Source organism: Rissa tridactyla, chromosome 15, assembly GCF_028500815.1.
Source record: "Rissa tridactyla isolate bRisTri1 chromosome 15, bRisTri1.patW.cur.20221130, whole genome shotgun sequence".
Taxonomy (NCBI): domain Eukaryota; kingdom Metazoa; phylum Chordata; class Aves; order Charadriiformes; family Laridae; genus Rissa; species Rissa tridactyla.
In genome coordinates, this window is record NC_071480.1 from 14,930,277 (window position 1) to 14,951,470 (window position 21,194).

General features: G+C 42.0%; 1 protein-coding gene across 5 annotated transcripts in view; it reads right to left on the reverse strand.

Moving 5' to 3' along the window:
- Positions 1-6,887: 6,887 nt before the first annotated feature.
- HELZ (helicase with zinc finger) overlaps positions 6,888-21,194 on the reverse strand; it is a 90,161-nt gene continuing 75,854 nt past the window's right edge. For all 5 annotated transcript variants that reach the window (XM_054221187.1, XM_054221185.1, XM_054221186.1 and 2 more), the window contains 8 exons: positions 20,859-21,052; positions 18,236-18,446; positions 17,680-17,756; positions 16,965-17,532; positions 16,355-16,595; positions 14,703-15,216; positions 11,620-11,872; positions 6,888-8,634 (listed from right to left, as the gene is read on the reverse strand). In XM_054221187.1, the coding sequence (XP_054077162.1) occupies positions 8,303-8,634; positions 11,620-11,872; positions 14,703-15,216; positions 16,355-16,595; positions 16,965-17,532; positions 17,680-17,756; positions 18,236-18,446; positions 20,859-21,052 (2,390 nt within the window). In that variant the 3' untranslated portion in view covers positions 6,888-8,302. The remainder of the gene's footprint in view (positions 8,635-11,619; positions 11,873-14,702; positions 15,217-16,354; positions 16,596-16,964; positions 17,533-17,679; positions 17,757-18,235; positions 18,447-20,858; positions 21,053-21,194) is intronic.

A 21,194-nucleotide genomic window follows, 5' to 3' on the forward strand; every position in this document is an offset into this window, starting at 1 on the left:
CAGAAGATTTTGGACCATTTTGAGGAAGTCAGGACCTGTTCAGTCCTTTAAAGAAATTCCCCAGCAATTTCATGCTGGTGCGAGGGGCTGCCCATGGCCCCGGCCCGGGAGCACCGAGCCCCAGCAGCCCCCAGCCCGACCCCGGCATCTCTCCATTTCCCCATCAGTAGAGTGGCAGCGACAACAGAAGCATTTGTGAAGTTGCATTAGTATTTCTCAAGCTCTTTGAAGTTGAAAAGCAGTACAAATAACACATATATTATAAAGTTTTGGGATAAAGCATTCATTGGAGCTCAGATCGAGTATGAGCTGGGAGCTCTGCCTGTCTCTCATCACGAGAGACAACTGCAAGTCTTCGAGTTGTCACCAAACCACTGTGAAATGCGAAATGGTTTTGAAATCTTATTTTAGGGTACGGAGCTGACATTCTTAATTTGCATTTGCATTCTTTGGGAAAACAGAGGCTAGTTTCTAGGGAGATCCTTTACATGCGACAACAGAAAGGGAAGTAGTTGGTGTGACCCCGACGGTGGCTGGCCCCGGGGTGGGACACCCAAACACCCGCAACACACGTTATTCCAAGCAAAGCAGCTGGCAGGCACAAAGGCATTCCCATCATCATCAAAATGACCTCACCTTGGACGTGCCGTGGGGTGGGATAAGCGAGGTTTGGGGACGTGGGACTAAGACCGTCACCCCGTGAGGACCAATGGCACGTGCCGTGCCCCCGGGCAGCCCTTCGTCCCCACGAAGTGCCATCCCCCTCTTGCAACGCTTCTACGGGGACAAAGTGATTTCTAGGTGGCTTCTTATCCTGATGGGCCAGCCCGTTGCCCAGCCAAGGAGCTGCTTGCTCCCCTTCGCGATATTCTCGAGCAGTGACGTGCGTATTTTGGAAGGTCTCGCCTGTCTCATGCATGCTCCCGCTCCTGCCAGGGCTGAACCGCTTCGCCCGAGCCCCAGTGAGGGCAATGGAAAGATTCCCCGCGAGTGCTGGGGTCTGGCCCGGATCAGAGGTTTTACAGCCTCGCTGGGATCACTTTGCTCATGGGGCAGAGAAAACACACAGCTCACGGCAGCGAGACCCAAACCCCCAGGCAGCAGCTCAGACGCCTCCTAAAGCTCTTCAACTCGTTAAGCTTGATTCCCTCTCTGCCCTAAGATGAGGTTTTTTCATCGTTCACTACTTCGTACGGTCCCTGCAAGACTGAGAAGCACGTGGATGACTTCATTTTCCAGATATTAAGAAATGCTGACGAGGGACTCGTGCATTAAATTGGCCATTGGTATTCACAGTGGGGCGGGCGCTGCTCCTACAGCAGGTTTGTTCAGCTCTATCTAAATCTCTCTGCCAGGGAGCTGATAGTGTGTTTTGAGAGAGTTAATAAAAATGATTGGCCTTCATAAAGGAAAAAGAATATAATGTTGCAGGGGGAGCTGTAACCAGTTGAGTTTTCATTCTCTCAGCTGAGCAAATAGCAGGGAATTGCCACCAAAATTTCAGGAACGTAGCAAGAAAACGTGAATGAAACGTCCTTGCTGGCAGGGAGCCATCAGAGCGAAACAGGGATGGGAACCCAGCTGCTGCGCGGCCAAGAGGAACACAGGTGGGTTTGGGTGATGGCCTGAGAACCGAGTGGGAAACACGCACCAGGGAGAGGAAGGGCAAATCGATCCGCGGAACATGTAACTACCACCAGCCACCCTGAAATCTTGAGCGTTGGTCCTGCCATTACCAGACCCGTGGACACCTTCGGTCACGGGTCTCTTGGGCACATGCCGTTGCCACGCTGTAAACCAACATCACTGCCCATCACCGAGGTGCCCCGGGGCATCGCACGTGGCATGGCACTGCGAGATTTCGGTTGCTGAGGCCTGCCCGCCGCACCGCAAAGCCCAAGTGTTAAATCACAGAGTCGACACAACAGGCGACGCGAAGCTTTTGGTTTATGTAAGAGTACGATTTGCTGTTAGGCAAAAGGCGTGGAGAGAATCTGCTTCCCTTATTTTTAAATGCTGTGTTGTGAGAATTTAATGTGCAGAAAAGGTGCCAGACTAACAACCCTGAAGAACAAAACTGCCTGTTTAGCACGCAGCTGAGCGCTCGGCACAGCCTTCATCTGCAGAGGCACCGCAGCTCCAACAAGCGGCCCCCGGCGCGCCGGGGGGAAGCGCTCACCCCGAGCTCGCCGGTCACACGGTGTAGAGCGTGCGAGGGTGCAGAGATGGGTGCGTGCAGCAAAGGAAAGGCACATTCAGAAATCTTGGTACAAACCCCTACTTTTCCCTCAGTCCGTGTCTGAAAAGAGCCAGCAGATGCCCGAAGCTCAGGTGTTTGACCACCCTGGCATGTAATTTATACAGACACAGGTACGCTTACTTGATTCTTTTTTTCACTGCTCTCTTTCCACTCAGTTGCTTCCTTGTGGCCCATCACCTCTTTTTTCTCCCTGCGTTGACAGCTGTGGAAATTATTTCTAGAAGGTCCGAAAGATTTGAGAGTTTTTGCTCCCCCACAACAATGTCCTTGGCCCCGCTGCAGAGGGGCGCTTTCTCTCCTGGGCTTGAAGCTCTTGAGGAACACACCTGATGCAAGAGGTGACCAACACCAAGAGGCGGCTGTTCATAGTGTTACATCCTGCCAGCCCCAGGGAGGGCCTTGGGGATCAACACCGAGCCCTTGGGCTCCATCCAGCGCGCTCCGAGTCGGGCATCTGCATGCCAGGAACCCGGCCAATGCGCAGAAACGGTTTATAGCATAAACTTCATTTTCAACGTCGCTTAAAATAAGCTTCTGCTTTCACGGTGGGGCAGTGGCTCTTTGAATGCCGTATTACTTTTATAACTTAAATATTAGGCTGTATAACTTAAGTATTAGGCTGCTCTGTACCACAGATTACACCCACAGCAACAGGATCTGTTTTCAAGGCACCTATTTGATTTTTTTTTCCCTTTCCATTATCACCAAGAGGGCAAGAAAAGAGCGTCACGTCTTTGTTTTGACTGAAGTAGAGGATGAGATTGTTCTTGCTTTGTCATACTTGATCGATGTTCTGGCTCCGGTGAAGCTACTGAACGTAAATCCAAGCCATACAGCCATCACGTATGCACGCCCCGCATCCACGCAGACAGTGAGCTGCTCTTCTGCTTTCGAAAAGAAATGCAGAGAAGGGAATAAATTCAGATTTCTGGCCTACTTTCTTTTTAGCAGAACCAGCAGCTCAAGTCTGTTTTGGCAGGGCTGAGCCCCAGGGTTCAGCTTCGTGCCCAGTGCCACTGGTCTCGCTGGGAACACCCTGATGGCTCTGCAGAGGTCTCCTGTGAAAGCACCTGCCCCTCAGGAAGGAGCAAGTCTTACGGAAATCAGACTGACAACATCTTCTAACTAGTCTTGGATCGTTCAGATGACAGAGCATTTTCTGTTAATTTATCAGCAGCATATATTAATCCTTATGAGGTAAAACCTTCTCAACGTTTCTCAACTAAAGCTGAAGTTGCCAAAATCCCCCACACCAAACTGACACTTCCATCGCGTTTGCTGTAAATCCTTTTACTGTTCTTGAATGAAAGAAAAGAACTTGGAATGAGTCAATCCTTGCTCCCTGACACAGCTCTCAAAAAGATACTGGCGCGAGTATTGCTGTACCAACAGAAATAACCCATATTTCATGTCAAGGAACATGACGTGCACATTTTTCCAGGCACCATACATCACCACCATCCGTCTTGACAAGTTAATTGTCTGCGGTGTTTCTAGGAAAACTAGAAACTTAAACTAACAAAACAAATGAAATGAGTTGAACGATGACACGGGCAGAGCAGGACGCGCCATGGGCTTATCGCTCGGGCAACACGCGGGCTCCGACATGCCTGAGTTCACTCTCAAAAGAAAACGTAGAGTGGTCAAACACGCCGCTCCCAGTGCTATTTAGAGCAGAGATATTACATACGTAGCAGAAGAATTGCTTATAGAGCATGATCTCTGCTAAAAAAAAACCAGCTGAACTTGACAAATCTGGGAACAAAACGTTAATTAATCAAAGCAGGGAATGGTACTCACAGGCCTGTAAAGTCAACGGAAGCATTCGCACGCTGCTAAGGGTCAGTAACGCCACAGCCCATACAATTAAGTAAAACAGTGCAAACTCTACTAGATGACAGCTTCCAGGAGAAAATATGGATGCAAGGGCTTTGGTGCTAATTAAGCAGCTTTTATGCATAACGCTACTTATTGGCTGTACTGTGGAAACACTTCAGGCTGCCATCTGAAGAGCAGCTGAGCACTGCGGCGGGTGAGGATTTACGCTGGACGGGGGGGAGGGGAACCGTCCCTGTGACACCTCTCGGTTACGGGGAGCTCAGCGCTGCGGGCAGACCCCGGAAGGTGTCCCCAGGTGGGTCCCCTGCAGTGTCCTAGGGAGAGGGGAGCCGGGCACGCTGCCGTGGGGCACACAGCAGCTGGGAAAGTAAGGAAGGGAGAGGGGAGCGCCAGGAGGGCTCTGCCCGACGCCGGCAGCAGCAGAGCTCTCGCCAGAACCAGGCTGGCGCCCGCCGGCAGCACCAAACCAGGCAAGCACCTTCACACCCCACGCCGTAACAAAGCTCACCCGGGATGCCAAAGGGACGCGCCACGCTGCCAAAAGGTGTAGGTGTGATCTCAGAACCCATTGGCACGTAACCTCTGTGCTCAGGGAAGCGAGCAGCATCGCCTCCCGACCCTTTGTCTGGCTCAGTACGGCCATGTCTAAAGCTTGGAGTTTCGTGAGAATTCAGTCTCCAGACACGCGCAGGGAAACCTTCCGGCTGCGTTCAGTAAGTAGCTATTGAAGGGTAGAAGCTCTATTTGGAAAAAAAAAAAAAAAAATTTATAGTCCAAATACCTTTTAAAAAATCTTTCTCTCAATTCTTTATTAGTTCTTAACACCACACTGACAACCTCCCATGCGATATCCTGATTTTTCTCAAGAAAAATTAGAATTAAAGAGAATAAAACCAGAACTTACTCCCAGTATTAAATACAAGCTTTCTAAATTCAGATTGGGATGACCCTGTCATTTACGTTTTCCCCAGACAACAAGAGGGGTTTATTCCTGGACAAGGGGCACGGGATTTGGCACTAATCGTACTTGCAAGTGTGATGTTTTAGCCAGAAAAAAAAAGTCAAAGAGCCAAATCCTCAGTTGGTGAATACGCCCAGGCCTCCATTCATTTCCTCTGAGTTGAGACAATTTACACAAACCAAGAATCTAAACTCATAATTTTGAATTTTGACCATAACTGCAACAGTTCACATTTACTGTGCAGCCTGAGCCAGTGCCCACTGAGCCACCTGCGAGGCTTAATTTGATTTTAATAAGAGTTCGATTAAAGCCCTAGAAGGGTTTACAATACAGTTTGGGGTTTTTTTTAAACAGCTATGACTTCAATAAACATTGGATAATGCGCTCTAAAAACAAAAGATCTCGCTCAGGGCCATATCCATGACATATGAACGCTAGACAAGACATTTCAAAATAAATAATCTTTTGGGGAAAAAAAATTAACTCTAAGAAATGCAACTGATTCATGCTCATCATCTCCAAAGCCGACAGAAGGTCCCCACTATACCATCCCCGAACTCCTGGCTGAGAGCACTCCGGAGAATTCAGAAGCAAAGCCAGCAGATTTTCATAAAGCTACAGAATTGAAATCGTAAGTCAGGGAGCAAATGCTCCTTTACCCATAATATTTTCAGTGCAGATAAAATGCCAGCGTAAACCAGAATAAAACGTGGTGAGATGCGACCATCTCCCCCTTAACTAAGTGACAGATAGCGGTAAATTAACAAGTGATGTTTATTAGTTTAATATTCAAATATGGTGAACAGAATCAAAAGACTGCTCCATATAAATGAGTGATTTTGAAACCCCTGAAATTACAATGCCGACTCGGCGAAGTGAAGTGCATTTGAACCCTACCTCTCCTCTGCCATGGCCTCGCGCATCCCAGCCAGAACGAACTCTTCCCCGGCTGCAACGCCCAGGCACACGCGTTTCCCTCCTCTCCCTGCGGCGCCAGGCGCTCCGGTGAGGAGAACTGGCCCAGCTCCACTGGAATAAAAAGCCTGAGGATAATTTACACTGAGCACACGGCCGGCCCTTCCAAACGAATTTCCCCTGGAACCTGTTTCTGCAACCGTCAGCTCAGCAAAATCCCATTTCACAGTAGTTTTGCTTGATTCAAGGTTGCAGAATTTGGCCTGTCCTCGGTTTTGGGTCCTCTTGATTTGATGCCATATGCTGAAGTGCTAAGCAGGACTTGGCAGGGGCTCTCCCCTCCCCCAGCATCTTTTGTTTGGTATAGACATTAGGAAATAAATTAACGAGTTACGCGTGCTTTTCTTTACAGCAAAAAAGAAGGAAAAAAGTTTTCCAGTTAAGTTTCTGAATCATGAACCAGCAAAGATTTATAATGAAAAATGTATATGCAAACCTCTGCAGCGTACTGCGTTTAAGTCAACCCCGTTATATAAAGACCCTTGCCTTAAAAGATGAAGCCAAACGCAAAAAAACCCCTGATGGTAACCAGAGCAAAAATCGGACTGAATAAAGCAGCGGCCACTGCTCATTACTAAGGTGTCCCACGGACAGCTGTGAAAATCTGAAATCGCCCCCCCACGGCTCTAAAATTTTAATTCTTGTATGTAGCAAATGGAGGAATACCCCAAATACAGCCAGCTCAGCCCCTGCGAAATATTTCCCGGATTTAAAGTTATTTCTTCAAGTGTAAAAGAAGATCTACTCGATCTGGAGAAACTCTACACCCCCTCCCCACTCCATCCCCCCGCTGCAGAAGCACGAACAGCCTGCGAGACCAGAAATCTTTACCGACAAAGTTTATCTTCTGAGTTTTCAGTCACACTTTTTACTTTAATTTTTAAATATCCCATAACCATATTTTTTTTTCAGTTTGTATTCCTGAAGGGCCAGGTTTGTGAAGAACTTAGAGCAGAACTCATATAGATAAATAACCTGGAAACCATTCTTGTCCCCCAAAGATTTAGATTAATTTGGATACAGCTTTGACAAACATTAAATCTCTTCTTTAATGATGTTCCTCAAACAAAACAGTTAGCAAAATATCTGAATTTCCTTGTATAATGTCACATTTTAATGTAAACATCAAATAATGTACCAAAAGTTTTACCGGAAAAAAAAAAAATTAAAGCGGCACAATTCTTTATACCACTGGAGAAGGGGGGAGGAAAAAGCCAGATTACAAACATTTACACATGCATAGTGGAAAAAAAAATTAAACAAACAAACAAAAAAGTATTTTACTAAATTCACGCATTTTTTTTTAAAATAGTTATTAAATCTACTAAGCACCAACATACCTAAAAATTTATTTTCAGCTTCATGATTCATTTAAAAAACCTATCAAATTAACTTTTCAAACAAGCTTATATTACTAGCTTGTCCAAAAATAAAATGTAGAGGTTTTTTTGTGGGTTTTTTTTTTGTTTGTTTTTTTTTTTTTCTTTTTTATTGTTGTGGGTTTTTTTGGTTTTTTTTGGTTTTTTGTTGTTTTTTTTTTTTTTTTTTTTTAAAGTATACCAATACTTTTTATCTGAATGTTTCCAAACAATGGCATAGGTGTCTGCAAAGAATGCCTTTACTTTACCCTACAGTGGATGGAAAATACAATACCACATCATACAGAATCTAAAACTATAAAAGTCTGAGAATGCAGCATCCCTTCACAAAAAAGCTGATAAAACTGAAAGTATTTAGAAGATGCTGCACCTTTATTTAAAAAAAAAAAATTAAATGAATTTAAGCAGAAATAACATACATTTTTACATTAACTGGCCATTTCTGGTACAGAAACCCAGCATAGTATGCTAATGTTATTGAATAAATGTAAATGCTACTTACAATCTTCTTAAATACAATTTAGACAAACTTTTTTTTTTCTTTTTTTCATTTTTTCTTTTTTTTTTTTCCTTTTTTTAAAGTTGTACAGGTAACCTCTCAGCTGCTAGTTTAACGCAACATATCATTAACATTACACAAATTAAAAAATAATGTGTGTGTGTTTTCCTACAGAAAAGCTTCCAAAAGAACCGACCCACATCAAAAAAATGCAAAATAATGGAATATAATTAAAAAATTAGTTGCAAGTCTAGCAGCAAAGCAATTAAGTGAGGATATATTTACTAATATAAACAAAGGGAATATTTGCAACTACAGGTGAAGCCCCAACTACCTTAGATCTACTGACACAAATAAAAATTAAATTCTCTCTAAAAAAAATAATCTGGTTATTTAAAATAGGAGTAAAAGCCATTGCTACCTGATGAACTACCTAGGCTAAGTTCCTGAAACAAAGACAAAGGGTCGCTATTCTTTTTTGTCTGCTCAGGAGGAGGTTTGGGCTTTGGCGGAGCCCGCAGAGCACTTGCGTAGGACATGACGGGCTTGTTCCCCCCCGCGTTCTGCTGGCTGGTGCTGTTGGACTCCACGATCTGCTTGTTGGGCATGAGAGGTGGGAACTGGCCCAGGTGTTGGAGCACGCTGTAGTTGAAGGAATTGGAGAGCTGGATGTTTTCGGCCTTCAGGTGTTCCTCTGGGGGCTTGACCGTCTTCGGAGGAGCTGCGAAAGGAGGAACCAGACTTTGTCTAAATGAAGAGCTCCGACTAAGGAAATCTATTACAGCAACCCCAAACAAGTACCGAGGGGCACTGAAACCACCTCTCCTGGTAGCCACCACCACCAATTTTCCGTATTTAGTCACTCTGGGTCCTAGGAGATTTCTTATTATTCTACCTAGCTTCACTCCCAGCCATTGGATCTTGCATTACCCTCGTCCGCAATGCCGAGCAGCCTGACATTATTAAACGTCTTCTCCACGTCCGCCTGCCTACAGAGTTCCTAACACCGAACCTGCGATCCTGCCCAGCCGGCTGTAGCGGAGCGCTGAAGGTAAACTGCTTCAGAACGGGATATACTCTAAACACTTTATCCACTGAGACAGCACAAACAGTATTTCACTCTTCTTGCTTTATAGCTTAATAGGCTAAAATTAAAATTTACAGCACCGTATGTAATTCACTCTCAAACAGCAATTCAGAGTCCTGAATGCCAACCAACTCATTATCGATATTTTAGTCTGAATGCATTCCTGCTAATTGATATGTTCTTGCTCCACATTTAACAACTCCTGTAACTGTCAGAAAAAATGGTGCTTTAAACCATGGGTATAAAACTGCTTTCAAGTGAATTTCCTGAATCCTAATGAGGCATCTTACTTTTGGCTGCAGAATTCTGCTCTTACACAGCTAGAGAAACTCGACACTGAAATGCAGGTATACGTTCTATCTAAAATAGCCTAGGACCTGGGCAACAGAAAAATGGAAAGAACATAAGCAAAACAGTTTTGCTAGGGTTGCTACGATTAAAAAAAGAAAACCAGAACACAAGCAAAAAAACGTCCCCAAAATAACCACAGCACTCAACAGAAGGCAAGTAATGACAAGCAGGGCCACAGGTGAAAGCTACATGTGGCAGAAGCGTCTAACAGAAGAAAAAATATGAAATAAACATCTTGAATACGAACTTAAATCGTTTTCTTTCTATCAACATAAAAAGCAATGCAAATCAAGCTCTCAAATTGGAATTTTGGAAAGTGCCTGCATATAACAAGACAATTCACAGCAGCTCTCCCTGCACTCCATAAATCCACGTGGATTTAACCCAATCCTTGTGCCGCAGCCGTTTCTGTACTGGAAACACAAGCCCTTGAACGGTCTGGAGTCGTGATCGCTCACTCTCAGGCAACGAATACACAGGACTAGTTCACAGCATCTCATTCTCATGGGGTTTTATTTCATGGATAAAAATCAATAGTAACCAGAAACGCTGAAGTTACTGGTCATTAACCCTTAGCACTATAAAACACATTTGGGTTTTAAATACGATCATCATGGCCAGCGAGCTGTAAACGCGGAAAAGCACAGCGCCCATAAAGATGGGGATTTGTTTGCACGAACTATTAGATGCAGGGTAACGTTGCATATACATTTATTTACAAAACAGAAACCATGCTTAACTACAATAACAAATATTTTCATAGCAAGTGCAGATACTAGTCAAAACTTGCCCCTTCCGTTTGGGAGTTATTATTTGACAGCAGATGTGTGGATATGGTACTTTTCACACACACACCTTTCCTCTGAGGATTTTACTCACAAAGGTGCTCTCAACCTTTACAATAATGTAAGGAAATGTGGTACCAGCTGATCCCACCGTCGTCTCGCCAGGGTGCTGAGCTCCCGGCAGGTAACGCCCGAGCCCAGAGAGCCACCGCAGAGACGGGTGCCACTCCTGATGACACACTGTCCTGCACTCAGCTCCTTCATTTTCAGTCAAAATATAAAAAGATTGAAGGAGGTGCCCTGAACTCGAAGCTTTGAACTAAGTACAAAAGATGCTGCCATAAATATGGTTTTGTAAAATAACATTTTCACACTTTGGAAATGAAAATGCACATTAGGAACTTAACTCTTGAGCGCTGTCACTGATACAAACAGCTTTTCTTGTATTCAGTCTACACTGCATGTTTCTACTTCACAATCACTATACTATGAAATTACAAGATGTTTTAAGTTTATAAATTTGACCAAAAGCAATTAGATCTTTTAAGGGCAATAAAACCAACTTATAAATATGTTTTCACATTATTAAGTGTTTTTAATACACTGGAAGAGTTTTCATATGTTTATTAATTCTATTTTTAATTATCATTGAAGCCTTTCAAGCAAAATCATGGAGAAGAAACTGTACTATCTCGGTAATTTTAGTTTTTTACAAACATTAAAAATATGGAGAACATAAGAATAGCTGCACTGCTCCAACCCTCTACTTGCAGCTTTTTCTAATCACTGAAAAGCTAATTGAGTTTCTCTCTGCTAAACCAATCAGCACTGCTGCTACCACCAGGGACGCCAGGGTCCAGTGTGATTCCTCCACAGCGAGAGTTTAAACTTCATCATTACTTTGATGAAGTACCAGAATTTACAAGGAAATACACTGAAATTAGTAATTCAAGTTTGTGTCATTCCTCATCCAGACTGTAATATCAACAAGAAACATCACTGACTCTGGAAACAGATAATCTATCTTGCAAATAAATCCCGTTAGTAACCTTAGCTCCTTCTGGCACAAACTCAGTTGCACTTGAAACCACCGTAAGAGTATGCGTGGGTTTACTAGAATTTTTGTGACAAGACTAAGAAGCAGTATTGCTTTTTGTAGATGGAGAATACTCAACAGTTTCTTCTTTAGACATCAGCAATGTTCTGGGATGTTAAAAAGATTGCAAATGAAAATAGGATTACTCTAAGAAAACCTTTAACTACTAAAACAATGAACACTTCAAAAATCTTTGCTTAAATTAGTTGGGATTTGAAGAGATGGCAGGAAACATCTGTGAAAAAAAAAAGAAAAGAAAAAAAAAAAACACAAACAAAAAATGAAAAACCAACCAATCCTTTCATTCAGACTTGCTCACTCCAGCCTAAATAGTCTACTTACCGGAGCAGAGAGAAGCAGAGAAGCAAAGATCAAGTCTGTACGTACCTAACAGCTCCCGGGGTGGAACTGCTCTGGTGGCTCCGTTGCATGGAATGTTTGGGTACGGGGCAGATGAGGAGGAGTTTACCCACAACTCAGGTGATGAATAGTTGAAAGATGACTGGTTACTGTGGTCCTGAAGCTCTTTACACTGACCAAGACTGTCTTGAGGAGTGCTTAATTCTTCAGAACAAGCCTGGACTGAACTAGAGGAAATTCGTCTTTGGTACAACGGCCTGCCTGGTCCTCTTGGTTCATACTGTGAACAGCAAAACAAAACAAAAAAAAGGCCTTTTGCTCCTTTTATTCAACTACATGTATCAAATATCATTTTTCCAGCCAACTTCTTTCCCTGCAATGTCTTACGGAAAAAAAAGAAAAAAATTCCCTTGTATTTAGAAAAAAGATCTAATACATTTCAAGTTATATGTTGTATATTGCAGTCACTGATAATGTATTTTAATCGCACAAAACAGACACAGAATTTTAAAGGAAGTGCAAAGAGCATCAACTGAGATTCCTTAATTCTTATCAGCCTTTACATATCTCACTCCTATGTGGGAGACATATCAAACAGCGAGGAGGAAGATACCCAGCATTTACAAAGGAAGCAAAGGAGGCACAGCACCATAAAAGAGCAAGAGAAAATGTTCAATCACAATAAAGAGAGGAAAAAATGCCTCTCAGTTTCCAAAGGAAAAATGAGTGCCTTGTATTGCAGGACTTGGGGAAGCACGATCCAGTTGTATACTGGATTTTGTGTACGTATGAGGAGTGTGTGCCCTCAGGAGAAATAGTGCACAGAATTTTATCTGAAGCCACAGAAATTACTTGCTTCCATAAACCCTGTAGATCATGCAGATGAAGACGGCAGGAGCTCCATTAATGAACCTGTTGGCTTCAAGAGTTCAGATTTAAGGACTCTCTAAACTTTCTTAAGATTCGAAGCAAGTCTGTTGCGTTACAGTTTATTTTTATAAATCAACACAGTATTGGCTCCCTTCTGCACTGCACTGACTAACAAGAGCACAAATAACAGAAAAGTCATAGATGTAAATCTGTACTTGTTAAAGGGAAAAAGTAAACATCCTAGTGAAATGTCACAAAAATATAGCTAAATAAACATCAAATAACTTGCTTGCAATGCCCCAATATCATTATTATATCATCCACAAAAAACAGACAGGGAAAAAAAGCGCATGAAAGAAAACTGTAATATCTCATTACAGCCGCCACACTACTATGATATATCAAGGGAACAGCACTTAGATATCCTGTCACCCTACTCTCTTGAGGATATTCTTCTGTAACAAAAAAAAACCAAATTCGGAAGTTACTGCCTGAATCACACCCAACAAGTATACTTTATTGAGTTTAACAGGCAATTTGGTATGTAATGAGGAAGTTATCAAAGTTCTGGACACTTGCAAGTACAGGACCAGACAGAAGAACCTACGTATTCCCTTTGATATGCAGTTCAAACCTGGTTTGACTAAACACATGCAAAAGCTTTCAAGTATCAAGTCAATCAACAGTTCTCTAAATATCGATTGAGAAAACAGTTCAGTAAGGATACCAGAAGTCATGACATCCCCCCCGATATCTGTCTTATATGAGGGATCTCTGTTAAAAATACACATAAAAATGAATTTTTATTTCTTTGTGTATTCAGTCCTACCTATCAGCTGAACTAGCAGTCTTGGAAACTTTACAAGCAAGTCTCTGTCTTGTAACACTTCTACTGCATTTGGCATTTCTGTCACACATTTCGAAAGGAAGAAGAAATAAGAACTAAAACGAATTTGCACTAATTACATAAAGGCTCACTCTATTTGTCTTCAGATAGCAGGAGCTGTCACAAACTCTATAGGATTATTTATTAGTTTATTAATGCTGAAAAGTCATTGTTCCTATGTCCCGCTGTACTGACCGCATTAACTGTTGTCACGAAGCGTTAGACTTTATACAAGGTGGTATGTCCTAATGGACCGAGACGTAGAATTTCTAAACGTCTATAAAACCTTACTACAGCTCTAGCTGGGCCTGAGGACGCCATTAACCTCTCTGGATCCGTGTAAGACAGAAATTTGTAAAATGCACTGGAATGCCATTTTAGTTATTGTGCTCGGGCACATAATCAAAATATTTTGAGAAGTCAAAAGACAAAGTATGTATTACGTGGGATAGTGACGAGCAGGGACACCCCCACAGCTTCTGTAAAAACCTTGACAAAAATGCATCCCAGAACGAGCCATTTAAGTACAAATATTGGATTACATGCAGTCAGTGCAAGATTATCCAAGAATATTAAGTCTGACATTCCTGGAATACAACCTGGCTCCAGCATACTCCGCGTCTACGTATCATACACTCCTTAGCGCTCCGGATTCCAACAGGGATTAAAAACTCCTGTTCAGAACGTGACCTGTCCTGGCAGTATGAGCTTGCATAGTCTGCAGCCCATCACTCACCCCTTGGAGCCCAGAACAAAAAGAGATCAAGAGGGACAGAGCCAGCTCTGGGGTGGCAGGGTTTGTGCTGGAGCCAGATCCACAAAGCACAGCTGGACACCTCTGCACTGACTTCCCCCCAAAATACTCAGCATGGCTTTTACACAGAACCAGCTCAGGTCAGGTGGGATTTATTAAATCAGGTTTTGTACCACGTTGAAACAACTGCACTGCTACGGTCTCCAGTTCATATGAAAAGTAACTCAACCGTGTTCACGGTTTAAGACTGAGCCAACTGGCTGGCTGATTCAAGATGACTTTCCAGAGAGACATTTCAAGAGTTTTCACCTGGGGTAGGTAAATGACACGCAGATAACAGAGCAACGATTGCAAAAAAACTATGAGTAACATTCAAATAGCCAAGACCTCCAGTTTAGTAGAGAAAATGTCATACCTGCAGTGATGATACCCACGAATACGCACAGGGCGAACAGAGAAGACGTAGAGAAAATTTCTACCTCACAGAAATTCCCAGTGTGAGCTTTTGATATATGAGGTATTTTTCATTCATTACCACTTTTGAATATAATTTGATATTAAAATGACAGGACAATTGCATACGCAGAGAAAAATGCCTACCTCTTCTAAGCTGTGGAGCGAAGAAGCAGATACTGCTCGAGATGCGAGTGGATGAAATGGCTCCTGACCGACTGCATGCTGATGATTCGGTATTTGTATAAAAGGGTTTTGTTGCGACCTATGGGGCAATGGAGGTATACCGTAATGAAAGCCCTGCCCCATAAGGTGATTCTGCTGTAGGTTAGCATAAGTCCACGATCCATCAGGCTGCAGGTATTTCAAGGGAGATGGGGTTATATGTTCAGATGGCATCGAGAAAGGGGGATTGTATATTTGGGGTAAATGCTGCTGAAATGCTGGGTTACTGGGTATTTCAATGTCTCTGTTGTTTTCAGCGAAGTTAGGAAAGTGACCGCTGTGGTTAGAGTTGCAGGAAGGAGAAGGGAGTGCTGGTGGGCTTCTGGGCTGAACTTGTCTGTATTGCAACAGTCTTGACTGAGGGGGTGGCATTTCAGCTAAGTCCCGACTTTCGCTTTGATCACGGTGTGACAGTTCTCTCAGCAAATCCTGGAACCTGTATTGACAGAACAAATATATCAAGAAAAAGAAAAAATGTTTTGCTGAAATCCCACTCTTTTTGAGGTGGAGAAAACTCAAAGCGCAAAACACTGAATTTAAATATACTCATCTTCGCGCTTACTGACCCTAACTTCAAAGGATATGACTGTGAGCAATCAGAAATCAGGCACAAGAGGATTAACTGGATGAAATACCTACCTGAATTATCTCAAAGTTTTAATAACTCTTGAGATTTCCTTTTCAGTCAAAGAATCAATTTTTTGTTATCTCTTAAGAGACAACTAAGGCAAGGATTTCCTGCTTTATTATACAAAGTAGTTAAAGAAATTTTAACCCCTTAAAAAGCAAAAAACCCAGAACAACCAGGGATTCCCCTCACTTGCACAATATACTTCCAAACTTCTTCAAAAGGTCAAGAACATTCAATTCAGCACTTCCCAGAGTCAGATAAGAGGGCATTTGGATGCTTTACTATGGCTATAACAAACCAGATGGAAAATAAAGCATAGTGGGAGATGACAGTAAACAGAGGCAATTTAAAAATCCAGCCTTTACAATATACATGATTAAAGCTGATGACCGCTGGAACCATTTTTCAGTTTATGTTCAACAGCTTCCTTTCTTGCCCCCTAATGCTCCATCTTAAATATAAGCATTTTTTTTAATCTGCTTTTAAAAGCAAAGGCTTTTTGAAACGGAAGAAAAGTTTAGGTTTTACTGGGGAGCAGTGCTTGGGGAGGGGGTTGGTTTGTTTCTTTTCAAGCACATAAATTTGAGACTGCCAATTCAATTTGAAGAATTTACAACTTAAATAGGCCTTAACTACACTCGGACACCTCTTTTATAAACCCAAGGTTGTTACTCTCTATCCGTTCCTTATTCCGTAAACACAGCACTGAAAAGCTCCATAAAAGTATTTTTTCCACTGCAGCTTTACTACCCAATATACTAACAGAAGAAAGCATAACACATAATAAAAGCATAGTTGTAAGTCAGCCTGCCAACTATTTCACCCTTCATAATAACAGCAGCGAAAAGCAATACCTTAAGTGTCTTGCACTTGATCACCGTGTTACAGACAGGTGCCCACTGCTCAGTTTTATACAAGCTCTGATGACTCAGTAAACAAATACCTTGAATATGTTGCCTCTGTTTCATCTTCTGTATTACTGGCAAGTTTCCAGTTTGCCCTAACTTGCTGCTGCTGATGCAATCCAATTGGTTGCTGAGGAAGATGTGGTAGATGAGGATGGTGATGGTGTTGATATGGAATAGTGCCTTGACTGAGATAGGCATTATGTTCATTCCATTGCTGTAACCTGGCTTGTTGTTGCTGCCTTATTGTTTCCAAAGCTACATTTCCATGCATGCGATCTATAAAAATAGTTTTAAGAAAAAATTTTATCTAATGCCCCTTTTTAAAGATCTTTACGTCAGAAAAAAAAGAATACTTTTTATACAGTATATTCCAGGCCCTATTATACACTAACTGCATTGCAGTGTATAACCTGGTTATTTAAATCATATGGAAAATCATATAAACATGAATCTTCTAATAAAGTGCTGAATATTCAAACATGCCTCAAGCAGCAAATTATGCTCAATGACATTACTTATGGAAACTAACCCAGCAATGACCCAATTCAGAGCAATATGCCTGAAAAGGTAAATACCTCCCTTCATTTTCACTTCAATGTAGTTATAATTGCACACTCTGAATTTAAATGAAGGAAAGTCACCTACCTAAAGTGTCCCCTAAGGGCATTCCTGATGGATTCTCTTCAATGAAGTTGTTCAAGTGGGTTGGCAGAACAGGGTTGTGCTGTGCAATAGGCCTCAAAGGATTATTGACTTCTTGTAACATAGGTGGGGGGTGTTGTTCTGAAATCACAGCATCTACAGCAGGAGAATGCGGTCGGTGGGGAATTGGATTATTAAAAAAAGACTGGCTGGGGCCTGCCGGGTAAGCAGGGGAAAGCTGCGAAGGTGGTGGAGGCTGCTGATTCAAATGGTTATGCTGCTGAACTACCTGGCTTTGCTGGGGTGGCATTTGGTTTTGTTGTTCAGGCAAATGATTTTGTTGTTGACTTAAAAGGTTTTGCTGCTGTTGCAGAGGATATGGCTGCCTTGGTAGCTGTGACAGGTGCTGGAAGTGGCGGTTGGGAACTGCGTACTGGGAGTGGGGTGGGGTGAGATGGAGATTCAGCTGCCTGGGGTTAAGATTATCTTTGCGATGAAATTTAGCGTTAGGATAACCAACGCCGGAACGTGACTCTGGGCTTCTATTCTGAGAATGTGCTTCTAAGTCAACCTAGAAAAAGAAAATGAAAAACTCTGAAAAATCACATAAAAAAACCTACACAAAAAACATGTCAGTAACGAATAAATTCATTAAAAGAGAGAATATTAAAAAACAAACAAAAAAACCCACCCACACACCCAAACAAGACAAACCCACCTGCTTGGATTCCAGAGGTTTCTTCTCAGGTGTTCGAATTTTACTGATTTCAGGTCCAGCAGTGTTTTCACTTTTACCTAAAAGAGGTAATAAGTTTCAATAGAAAAATTATTATTTATTGGGGTTTTTTCCCCCCAAGACGCAGAAAATTTAGACTTAATAGTATAGCACTTACAGCATCATAGACATTTAATATAATTTACCCAGATAACACTTCTCCTTTAAACTCTGCACTTTGTTCATCAATCATCACTAAGTAGTTCTTCCAACTTAATTGCAAATAACATCGGCAGTAGTTACCACTGGATTGCAGAACAGAGACAGACCAATTTTACAACACACACACATCCCAACTTTGTTTACTTTCTCCTCTGAATCTCTCAATATCGTACTTATTCTATCTGTAATGGCAAATGACAGGTTATTTCCCCAGCTCTGTAGATCCCTTGATGTCGCTTAAAAGAGACACAGAAGAAAATTCTTTCCGCAATACCCTATTTAAAGTACACACTCCCTCAAAACAAAATTAATCTGCAATGCAATTTCAACAACTAACCATTTCGACTTTGTTCATGTTGCTCCTTGTCCTGATGCTGAAGCTGCTGCTGCTGTCCTAGGCTAACTGGCGAGTGATGTCCCAGGCCATAAGGAATAGGAGACCCACGCCCATGTGCCTGTAACAGGTTCATATTATATGCCATAGCTGCTTGATGAGTAATGATTCGAGGGTCAACTGCAAACCTACCCTGATACCCCGTCCATGGTACCTACATAATTTAAGAAAAAAAAAAAAAAGGGAAAAAGATGCAATCACATTAAAGGAAGTACAGTAACGAGCACACTGATATTCGGTCAGTAACAAGCAGTTTTCCACGCGTTGGATGACCTGACACGCTAACACACAACTGCCAGTGGTGCTGGGAAGGGAGAGCAATACGGGCAGGCTCAGCAGCAAGGGGCAGAGAGCAGAGATTTTGAAGGACTACCCTGGGGAAAAAAAAAAATTGTATCAAAACCAGTTCTTCTCTCAGTGGTTTAAAAATTCGGAGAGAAAAGACTGATTGACAAAACGTATTTTAATAAACTTTATATTAATCTCTTCTCTAAATAATAGAAGTGGGTGAAGTTCAAGAAAATAAAAAGCCCTTTCTCTTGGTAGTTAAAAGAGGCATTAGGCTACGTCTTAACGGGGAAACAGAGAGAGAACCCTCTAACCTGAGGAATTCGGTATGGTCCTTTTACCACCTAGCATTGTGATCTCGTCACACAGAAGGAGCGGGCACACCGCACCTCTGCACCACAAGACGCTTAGTGAAGTAAGAGGACTACTGGCGGAATCAAGAGACTATCGATATGTTAAGAATGACAGGGCCACTCCAAAGTGTCTATGCTACATGACGCATGCATTGCAGATCATCTTCCTAAATATTGGCAGTAAAATCCACCTCCTGAAAGCGTGTAAAGGAGTCAGGAATTTTTACGTTTTAAATTTTATTCCTAAAAGGAATGCAAAGGAAGACAGCTCTGTATCAAATTAGTTCAATCTCATCCCGTAGGGAATTTATTAAAAAGAGGAAAATGTATGAATAAGAGGAGAGTGCAGGGAAAGTAACCATCAACACTCAGGCTGACAAAGCATCCTTTACTGATGACAGCAGACAACCTCCTCGTGTTTTTACCTTGGATATGGAAACTACCTTAAACAAAGCAAAGAGATCATTTTATCTTACATGAACATAAACACGTTTCACTGCAGTCCCTACTTGTTTTAAGTGTAACAACTTCCATGTAATTCTTTTTTTAAATTAGTATTTGCCCTTGAAATGTGCACTTTGAACTTTAGCTTTCGGCTACTATCGCATCTGTACAATCTCAAATCATCTCCAACAAGCTTCTTTGCAAATGCAGCAGTATCGTTAGTACCTCAGTCTTCCCACTTAATTATTTTTAAAAATCCATCCTCAGGGAAGGTGCACTCAAAATACTTACTTTTAATATGTTTGTTTTGATTGGAAATACATAAAAATATATTAACCTTGAAACAATAAGACAGAGCTTTTTAAATTATCTTGGTTTGATATTAATATAATGTGAGCAAGCATGACAAAGATACAGCTGCTGGCCTTCTCATTGCATTTAAATTTATCCATCAAACGCAGATTTCTGGTGAGCTAGGAAAAAGGAAAATTCCTTGACTTCGCAAAGCAAACCAATCTATAGCTGCCAGCTGATCCAACACCTACAACTGAAACTAGAGTCTCTACGGCAAGTCCCCTATAGAGCATCCATTACCTAAACTACAACAGAGGACTTATATAATTATTAAAACCCAAATGAACTACATGCCAATGTTTAGCATTACGAATGGAGTCAAACACATCTGCACGTGTGGGTTCCTTGTCCTTCACGTCTTCAGGAGTTGTGTACAACACATACGTGTTAATCCACAACATCACTTCTGCTGCCTTGGTTCTTCCCGCCCTATTCTCCTGCTGGAATATCGGACTGTGGAGGTTAAAAATAAAGTAGCGACTGCTCCTTTAGTTTGTGTAAGTTTTGGTGAGAGAGTTTTATTTGTAATGCAAAATTCCAAACTTAAATGTTGCCTAAAAGACCCGATTAGGGATCTTCATTGTGTTCTTAAATGTCATTAAGGAAAAGGATTGGAGAGGAAACTGGTTTGCTATGAGGTTCTGGAAGGGGAAAACATCCCATTATGCTTATTTTTCTTATCACTTCACTTCAGACACCTTGCACTGCAGACATCCAAAGCTGGTAATTTAAACTGTATGAAGCCAATAAAGAGAAACAAGCTCTGTCTGAATCACCTATGTCTCTCCAATGATTAAGAACTGGACTAGGCAATTAATTCAGATGCAGGTATCTCAAGTCAGATGAGACAGATCCCACTGGTGTGCTTAAACCTAGAGCTGAGAAAATACACCAAATTACACGAACATGAAATTGCTTTTAGGCTGCCTGGAGGTATTTGCGGGAGCAGTGTTAAGTCCTCATTTTCTGGTGGTCCTCTGCACAGCCACTCCTAGAGCCAGCTAAGCCTGCGTATTTGAAGCAAAGTGCTGAAAAAGCCCGCAAAATATTTACTGATTTTGGCGTTCATTTTTGTACATACAATAATTGGGGAGGGAGGGGGGTCTAAACAGAAAATGATTTCTTACAGGCAAAGGCACAGACATGACCATATTTCCTCCATAGACAGCAGGTACATAGAGAATACTTGTCCCAGTGTGTGGATCTATCCTTTGAACAGGACTCGGAGATTTCCCCAGATTGGGGTGAGGTCCCAGAGGAGGAGGGGGAGGAGTATATGCTCGGATAGGATTTCCAATTAAAACAGAAGGATTGGGCTGAACTGAAAAAAAAGAAAAAAAAAGATATATACAGACAAATAAAAGAAGTTACATACACAAAAAGAATATGAATACTATCTATTTCTTTCTTTTTCCATCTTAATAGCATCTATCTTTACAAAGCATGTGTGCAACTCTCTAACA